At 41.4% G+C, this 10,109-nt stretch overlaps 1 protein-coding gene across 1 annotated transcript; it reads right to left on the bottom strand.

The window, feature by feature from the left end:
• Nucleotides 1–3,777: 3,777 nt before the first annotated feature.
• On the bottom strand, nt 3,778–6,496 carry LOC123430514 (G-type lectin S-receptor-like serine/threonine-protein kinase At2g19130). Its single transcript, XM_045114381.1, has one exon. It carries the CDS (start codon nt 6,426–6,428, stop codon nt 3,846–3,848), a length of 2,583 nt encoding a protein of 860 aa, XP_044970316.1. The 5' UTR covers nt 6,429–6,496; the 3' UTR covers nt 3,778–3,845.
• Nucleotides 6,497–10,109: the final 3,613 nt, after the last annotated feature.

Raw genomic sequence — 10,109 nt, 5'->3', positions numbered from 1 at the left:
TTTGTAGTTGTATGCACAAACAAGAGCTTGCTTGTACTCATATATCAGGATGTGCTAGCCAATCTGCATAGACATAGCCAAAGCCAATATGTGTACTACTATATTTTTACTCTACGCTCCGTATGCTATCCTTTAATCTGTATGCTCCAGTAGCTATAATGTCTTCTTTTTTCTTACACACTGCTTACATATTTCGGCTAGCCTATCATGATTTGCCACTTACCTACCAACATGTATGCATGTATTATATGTTGACTATGAACTTCGTTCACAAAGTGAGCGTCATTTAACGGGCCAGTCCTCCCTCCTTCACCCCAGCCTCACAAAAGCCCAAGGGGAGAATGACTCACAAAAAAAGATTAAAAAAACAACAGGACATATATGACCGTCTATTATGTGGACCCCGTATTGTTAGTGAACATCTAATTGTTAACTTTAGGTTATCTATATTTGATATGTTGCTACTTTGCTGGCCCCATCTCCTCGATCTCTTTGGAGTCATTACCTTATTCTTCTGGTCTTAACATATGTATGTCATCTTAGAGCTTTTGTCCATTATCTATTGTGTGAGACGTGATTAAGAAAATGCAGATCGGTATGCACACAGGTTGATGGTTTACATCCACAAACAGCACCGAAGATCGCCAAGCCAAGAAAAAATAAACACAACTCACAACTACAAGGAGACCGGGTAGGCTTGATCAGAACATCAATGTTTATCTATTTACTATGTCGGGAATCGCACAAAAAATCTACAAATTTTCACATTGATGTGATCAGCTAGAGGAAAGTAATTTTCTATACTTACAATGGACAAACTTCTCATCTTCAAAATGCATTGAAGCGGGCATCAACACTATGCTCCAAAAATTTATGTTATGGACCAGTGCATATTTGTATTAGTTCCAATGATGGTGTTACAGATTATTCCTTCTTAGTTACCAACTTACCATTCACCATTGGTACTATCTTGGTATTTGTTTTGGCTCTATGTATATGTTGTACTTGGTGCCCAAACAAAAATAATATTTAAATAGGAAAACATAGTTATACCATAACATAATTCCCTTTAACAACTTGATAATTTGGTAGTCATACAAGCATGCATTCTTCTAAATGCTCTAAAAAAACATCGGAGACGTTACCATTCTCTCTTAGGGCCGGTAAGCATTGTCCCACTTGACATGCACACATGCATATACTTCGACTAATATGGCACAATGGTCGTGCCCGTCCTAAGGACTACCTGGGTGGATGAGAACGAACTATCTCACTCTCATTAATGGGACACACGTATCAATTTCATATAGTTACAATTTATTAGTTTAATTGTTGGTACTGCTTACATAATATAATGATGTGAACACATATAATTTTGCAGCAAGAAATTACGTCTAATGATGCAAAAGAGAATGTATGATCTATGAATGGAGTATGAGGTAACATAGAGAGTAAAAGAGAGCAGAAAATAATATTATTTATTTTATTTGAATGAGAATATGATGAAATTTCGTCACAAGTTCAGGTAGAAAACTTTTTACTTTACTATCTGTATATATAAATAGATGTTGAGATTGGTTAAAAGAAAATAACATGAGTAGATTTTTATTTAAAAGTATTTCATCATTCCACCAAAATGTAATTGTAAACAGCGATTCAAATAATTATCAAATTTATATCTAAGAAACTGTCATATAGAATGTCATGTAACTTGGACTATGTGAGTAAAGGAGAAGCATACATATATGGATAACATATAGGACATGGAGTTTTTGCTCCCGAGCTCATATGCTCCCTCATAAGCAGTAAAAATCCTAAAATTCTGATTTTTTTAATAAATTTTGACAAATGTTTTGTATGTGCAAAATTTCAGATCGAAATAACATTTGTGGAAGTCGTGGCAAAAAAACAAAATCAATAGTTCAAAAATGCTAGTTTTGAATACATTTTGAGCTGTTGATTTTATTGTTTTCGCCGCGACTTCCATAAATGTTATTTCGTGCTGAATTTTAGACCACATGCAAAACATTTGTCAAAGTCTACCAAAAAATCAGAATTGCTTGAAATTTGGTACTATTTTTTCGATTTTACCGTTCACAAGGGAGCATTTGAGCTTGGGAGTAGAATATGACTTTTTGCTCCCGAGCTCATATGCTCCCTCATGAACAGTAAAATAAAAAATAGTAAAAAATTTAAAAAAATCTGAATTTTTTTTTGTTGTAAACTTTGACAAATGTTATGTATGATTGCAAAATTTCAGCTCAAAATAACATTTGTGGAAGTCATGGAAAAAAATCAATACTCCAAAAATGCTAGTTTTGAATACGTATTCAATGTCCTACATGTAAATGGGGATGGATTTGTTTATTGTATACATCTAATACCACATACAAACTACTGAATGTCAACTCCATTACTCATGTAATGTCACAAACAAACTTTGATTATGTGTACTGATATGCAGTGGCGAATCTTGAAAAAAAAATGAAGGAAAGGCTCAAAGTCAAATGTGTGTATAAAAAGTCAAAAACCCTTGATTCTTTTGTCTAAATAAGGTCACAAAAATTATAGCATAGTAGTAAATTTTCTTTTCCAATTTTTGGAGGGGGGCTCGAGCCTGTCGAAGCCCCCCTGCTAGATTCGCCACTGCTAATATGTTATCACACACAAATGAACATACAACCCACATGGTTATCTATGAAATCATATTTTATTTTAAACATCTTTAACATGATAAAAAAGATGCCCCCACATCTAATTAAACACTCTAAAGATGATGCCCTCGCATTTGCGACCACCACTCTCGTAATTGGTTTAAAAGGGAAATGGATTTTTTCCTAATGTAATGTCGGCAAGTGGCTTCTGTTCTGGAGAACATAGCCTTTATAAGTTGTCTGAGAAGATACACCTTTTTTCATGGTGGTTGTAAAAACTTCTTACTTGGTTCCTTTTTGATGACCTTGCCCGACTTATGGATGTTCGTGTTTATTTTTCATCATAGAGAATTATTTTGTACTCCCTCCGTCCCAAAATAAGTGACTCAAAAATGACTCGACTTTGCACTAACTTTAGTACAAAGTTGAGTCACTTTTGAGTCACTTATTTTGGGACGGAGGGAGTAATACATATGTCTCTAATATAGTTGTCTATGTAGTAGTGAATAAGCAACTTACAAGTGACACGTCTCTAAGAATGAAGTAAGTATTGGGATATATCTTTCTCAACAAAGTAGTGGCATATTTGGCTACAATGCTTGCTTTGCCATAAGAAAAGTAAATAACAGACGATTTGGAGACCACAAGCTCGTCGTGGAGTCTCGGCGGCGAGGCGCAGCAAAGTCTCGACGACGGATGCGTGATGATGAGCGCGCGTAGGGAGGAGGCGCTGTCTGGCGCCGTGGGGGCATCGACGGCAGGCCTTGCAAGGTCGATGCGTCAGTAACTCTTCTGAAGATGGATTGATGGAAAGCGGCGGCGACGACCTATGAGGGTGCGTTGGACCGGTTTGTGCCCCTAACCTGGTATGTGGCTCGGTCGGGGCCTCCGGATTTAGATGTTAGGCTAGGTGAGAGGTCTGGGTATGTGGCTCACACTTTCTGCACCCCTTCATCATTGGATAGGAGTAGCGACAGATATTGTCAAGAGGGCGGCTTCAAATATATTGATGTATTGCGTTGTAAGATCTTTGTGAACAATTAATAAAATGGATGCATGCATCTTCCACATGCAGAGGCCGGGGGTCATCCTCCTTTTCTAAAAAAAAACAAGCTCGCCTCTTTCCTTTATTCCTTCTACTCCACATTACAACTTAAAAAATAAATAGACACTCTCTTTGAGTTATTATTATTACATTGAAGTTGCAGCATGAGATTGTTCCACTATGGCTGCAAGGAGTCTTGGCATCAGGGGCATATCAATCTCCTGTAGACCCTCGAGAACATGGACCACTTCACTCATCGTCGGACGATCAAACTCATTATCTTGGATGCACCAAGATGCAACTTTGCAAACCCTTTCAACCTCTTCCAAATTGAAGTCACCATGCAATTGTGTATCCACTAAACTCTTCACATCTCCCCCGTGAAGCTTCCTGATGGCTTGCACAGGGAAATATTCATGATGTTGGTAACTGTTGCTGCAGCTTTTAGTGTTATGTGATATTTCAGGTGAGGAATTCCTCCTTCCTGATATAATTTCCAACAGTACCATGCCAAAGCCATAAACGTCGACTTTCGGTGTGATCGCCACTCCGCTAAGCCACTCTGGGGCAAGATAACCTATAGTTCCTCTGAATGAAGTCAGAATTCGGCTAAAATCCCTCCCCACAAATGCTGCTAATCCAAAGTCTGCAACTTTAGGAACAAATGATGTATCCACAAGTATGTTCTCTGGCTTAATATCACAGTGTATAATGCACTCACGACAACTCTGATGCAAGTAGGACAACCCTCTAGCAATTCCTAGGGATATCTGATATCTGGTGTTCCAGTTTAGCACAACAACATCAACATTATTGCTCTTCTTAAACAGATGACGATCAAGAGAACCATTTAACATGTGCTCGTACACAAGTAATCTGTGATCACCTTCGCAGCAGAAACCAACCAATTTTACTAGGTTGATATGTTGGATCAGTCCAATTGAGCTCACCTCAGCCCTGAACTGCTTCTCACCTTGACTGGCACCATCAAGCCTTTTCACTGCTACAGTAGTCTTCGAGTCACTTAACACCCCCTTGTACACAGAACCAAAACCTCCACCACCCAGCTTCTCAGAGAAGTTTTTGGTAGCACGAACTAAATCAGTATATCTGAAGGCAACAATCCCACCAACACTGCCTTGATTGTCATAGTATAATGGAAGGAAACAACACCACCACCACTTAAATTTGTTCCTCCAAATCAGTAACAGAAACATGAGCATGAGTAACCCAAAACCAATAATGCTTGCAGAGGTAACAACTCCAACGTTCGGTTTTCTTTTGTTTTTCCTCAAACCTGGTATGAAATCTTTGGCAGCAAGACGGAGATAAATAACATCTTTAGAAATGTATTCAATGCCATCATTACGAGTTACACTAAGCAACTCCCCATTCCAGACAGAGCATTTGCTATCCTTATAGGAATAAGCAGTGCAGGAGCAGGAACCGAGACAAGTTTCTTCGCATTCGCTCTGAGTGCTAGCAACGGCTATGATTTGTGGGTTGTAGGGCAATGTAACTTGAGCAATGGGCTGGAACATGTCTGTTGAACTTGTGATGTTTTTGTCACTGGTGCAATGTAAAGGTGTATTTCTGATGCATCCTCCTGTTCGATCTTGAAACTTCCAATCCTGCGGCGAATTCTGAGAGAAGCTCTCCATGCAGTCACATGATGGATTTGGATTGCCTCTGCACACTGTAAAAGGTCCACAGGCAGCAGGCGGGTTGCAGGGATCGTCAGGTTGGGCATATATGATTTGCCAAGACCGAGTAGCTTGCGACCAGTGATTCAGCTTTATCTGACCAGACATGTCTAGTGAGACAAATACAGAAGGCGACGATTCACCATGTGAAGTGTACATGTAGTACTCCTCTTGTTCATTATCAACATATACTAGGTTATATAAACCTTTGGTCAGAGAATTCGAATCAAGCAGTGAATTGAGTACTCGTACAAGATTGAATGATGATGTTGTAGAGGATGCATACTGCCAATACACTACGGATGGGTTGTGGCGGCGACTGAGGACAAGCCCCCTGGTGTCTTCTAAGTCAATGCTATATGAGCCAAGCCCCGGATCAATGAGGCTTTTCTTTGAGATGGGTTGGCGAGTGAAACCGGTGACCTTGTTTCGGCCTAACTTGGCACCAGCAAGCACAACATCTGTTGGGTAATCGAAGCTCTGCCATGCCAGTAGGTCAGATGACCGGCTCTCTTTGAGGACAAGGTTTCCACTCTTCAAGAGAACGGCAGAACTAGGGGCATTGATGCTGCTATGTGTCCTATTATTGACAATGTGAGTGGACCAAACAATGGATTCATTGTTGGCGGCATGGTTTACTATGACAAGATTGCCATCTCTTGATATCTTGAGCTGTGTTAAGCTGACATTGGGGTTGGTGATGGGCTGATCCCTATTAGCAATCCATACAGTTGTGAAAACTGGGATCTTATTGAACCATATGCCAAGGTACCACGGGCTGGGGCTGGGAGATGTGGTGTTGTGGGATGACTTACTGATGGTGCTTGCTGGATGGAACTGGAAGAAGCCAAGCGCGAACTTGCCGTTTCTCGAGACGAGCTTGTCACCGAAGGCCAGCTCTTGGCCTGCCATGAGAGTGTCATTGGTTGCAGCTGCAGAGGAGGAGCACCAGGGAGTAGTGTGCAAGAGGAGAAGCCCGAGTAATAATATGCAGAGGGGAGGCATGGAGAAGAATGTGAATGCCATTCAGAGAAGCAGAAGAGAATGTGCATACATAGACAGGATGGGAGAGGCTGAGCTTAAAAATCTACTCCCTCCATAAAGAAATATAAGAGCGTTTAGATCACTACTTTAGTTATCTAAACGCTCTTAGGCCCTGTTTGGTTCCAAATAAGTCACCAACTTATAAGTTAAAAAGTGCAAAAAATGACTTATTTTGCCAAACAGGTTCAACTTATAAGTCACCCCGACATATAAGTCATAAGTTGCTCCACCCCAACTTAAAACTTATAAGTCACTTACTTTTGGGTGGGTCCCACCACTTTTTCAGCCAGCCCACCCGTGACCACGCCTCCCCTCGCCCAGGCACCGCGCGCCCCACTCCTCCCCATCGTTCCAGGCACCCGCGCACCCCATCGCGAGCTCGCCTCCGCCGCCCTCCATCGCGAGCTCGCCGCCGCCGGCCTCCCTCGCGAGCTCGCCCCGGCCGGATCCGCTCGCGCTCTGCCGTGGGGACGTCCCCAGGACGACGTGCGCCGAGTGCATCCGCTCCGCGGGAGCCCAGGCCCAGCGTCTCTGCTCGTCCAAGAAGGACGCCGTCGTCTGGCTCGATGCCTGCATGCTCCGCTACTCCGGCGAGCCGTTCTTCGGCAAGGTCGACGACGACCACAGCGCCGTCGTGCCGGGCGGCGTCCAGAGCACGGCGAGGTCTGTCCAGTTCAACAACGAGGTCGCCGGTGTGGTCAGGTGACTTATAAGTCAGGTGACAACCAAACAAGGGTGACTTATAAGTCACTGGTTTTAAGTCACCTGACTTATTGGAACCAAACATGGTCTTATATTTGTTTATGGAGGGAGTACTTACTAGTTAGGCGCATGCATGCATGTTCAGCTGACTGACCAGAGAATTCACTACAATCCACTTTGGACCAATTATTCATAACCGGACAGCACTAGCTGCTACTACTCCGTAGCTATGTACCCACTTGGGCTGCAACTTGATCGAAGAAAGTAATACTATAAAAAGCAGGTGCTTGATTAGCGTGTCTACAAGGAGGACCTTGAATGAAGCTTCCACCAAGCGGGCTGCATAGAACCACCATGAACGATCATGGTCAAGGTCAAGTCAATCATGAGGTTTCCACCAAGCTTACCAAACAGAGCCTTCAGTGTTTTAGTTATATCTGCCAAAAAAATGCGACCAGACAGAAATAACAAATGTTGTAAGTTAGAGTTGGCAAGCATAAAACACATAAGAGAGCACCTAGAGAAGGAACACAAATTAACCAAAAGGGGCGGTGGCAGTACTGTCGATATCCTTTTTACTAACCAACCCACAAAGATAAATGTTTTTTTTATAATGAAAAAGATGAATGTTTGTGTGACAAATGCATACTCAACGGATATGAACACAAAGTTTCCCTGCATACTGCATTAGTGTGACTAGAAAAAGGAAAAGAAACGTTGTAAGCTAAAGTTGGCAACTTAAAACACATACCTGGCTAAAAAAAATGGTAACTTATACTAACACGTAACATAGAGCTAGGGGGGAAAGCACAAATTAACCAAAAGGGGCGGCGCTATATTGGCAATATCTCTGAACTGAAATTCAACTTATACATATACAGTACAAGATATGGAACCATCCCAGGCTCATTGGACAAAGGTCTTGTTTGGTAGATTCCCCAATTCCTCCCCATTTGGTCAATCACAGGCTTACTGAAAGCAGTCAATGTTCGCACTACACTTGACTAGTTTGGAAGCAAAGTTTTTAGAAAACTGTGGTTATTGAAAACAAAAGTATTCCCATCGATGGGCAAGGAATGCTACAGTTTCGTAAAATCAATGTTTTTCTCAGTTTTGCATGTATTTGGCTGGTGATGTTTTATCAAAGTATTCACCAAGTAATTAGCATGGATGACTAACTAATTAGCAGCTGCTAACGGCGGCTGGCTGCATGGAGCCGCCATGCACAAGTCCGTTCTGTTTTAAAAAGAGAGTTCGGGGCCTCTTTTCCACATACTCCAAAAATACCGTGGTTTCTGGGATACTGTGGTTTACGAAACCGTGGTGTTTTTCAGAAACCGCAGTGTTCATAGAAAACTTTAAGAAAAATTTGTTGCCAAACGCAGCCTGAGTGTTAATCTACAGAACATAAGCTGACTGACCGGGGAGGTCAAGATTGGGGACGGTACTAGCTATGTACCCACTTGGCATGGCAACTTGAGATGGATAGCTGTACACCCATTTGGTGCTATCTACCTCTCTATATATAATAGACATATTACGAGAAAAATATGTGCTGGTTTAGCTTGCCTACAAGGAGGACCATCAATGAAGCTTCCACCAAGTGGCTGCATGGAGCCAACCATGGTCACAGTCAAGTCGATCATGAGGTTTCCACCAAGTTTACAAGGCAGATCTTTCAGTATTCTGGTGATATATGGCAAGTGCTAACCATACCAATACCATACATTTTTTAAATCCAACCCCCGAATATTTGCTACAATGAATATTACAAATGCAAATTTAACAGATATCAACGCAAAAGACCAACCAAAAGCTCCCCAAAAAAGCGCAATCAGAGACAGAAATATAACAAAAAGTTGGAAGCTAAAGTTGGCAAACCTAAAACACACATGAGAGACGGTGGTTATAGTGCCAATATCAGAGTACCAGACTCACCTCTGCAGGACTGACATTCAACTTATACCTAGACAAGCTATTGGACCGTGTGTCCCAGGCTCGTTGGACCAAGGTCTCTTTCAGTTTCAACATGAGTTCATTGAACTATTTACTCGGTCACTCTCATTTGGTCGATCACGCGCCTATTATGAAGCCAGTCAATTCTCTGCATCATGCTCGTAAGGGGCAATGGTAGTTACTAGTTAATTCTGCAGAATGTCAGATAAAAAGCAACTTACTCAGGAACCTAACTGCCAAGCTTTTTTCCTTATAGAATTTCTAAGTTTTGGATAAAGAAAATAATGCATAGCACTCATAGAGTAGAATAGGCTGCCTATTCTACATTGGTAGAATAAGAAAATGCCAACGGACATAATTAGCTACAGTCTGAAAACAATTATTTAATCTATACATGGCATGTTGCCTAAGCATGCTAACCTATCCACGATAATTAGAAGTTCTGAAGTTACCATCCCACGTCTATAAAAACACCTGAACTATTACCTAGATGTTTTTCTGGGGATGATTTGCTGCAGTTTTTGTTCTAGGCAATTTAGTATGAATGCATAAGCATAGTCCAATTCATTACGTTGAAAAGAATGTGTGTCATGCTAACTTCAAGATGCCTATGCTTTCAAAGGAAAATACCTAAACACAGCGCATAAATTCGGCAAAGCATTTCCGAACAGTAGAAATAAACAAAAATGTGGCAATCAGAATAGAAACGGTTCTTTGCTGCTTGGTGGGGAATCTTAACCAAATTTGTGAAATGCATATAATAACCTCATAATTGGCCAAGTTACATTGGAGAAAATCATTCTACAGAAAGAAAGATGAGCGCTTGATAATGAGAGACCCAACATTACCCGCTTCCTCGACATTATCAAGTGGGCAAAAGCAGGGACGGTCGGATTGGCGGCGCTTCTCCTGGTGGTGCCTAGCGCTTAGGAGTCTACCGTTGTAATTTTGGGGTGTTTCCACGACACAAAACTTTTGCATTTTCATGAAACATTTCCAAGTTTA

Source organism: Hordeum vulgare, chromosome 2H, assembly GCF_904849725.1.
Source record: "Hordeum vulgare subsp. vulgare chromosome 2H, MorexV3_pseudomolecules_assembly, whole genome shotgun sequence".
Classification (NCBI taxonomy): Eukaryota; Viridiplantae; Streptophyta; class Magnoliopsida; order Poales; family Poaceae; genus Hordeum; species Hordeum vulgare.
The sequence above is the reverse complement of the archived record's forward strand: the minus strand, read 5'-3'. Positions and strand labels throughout refer to the sequence as shown.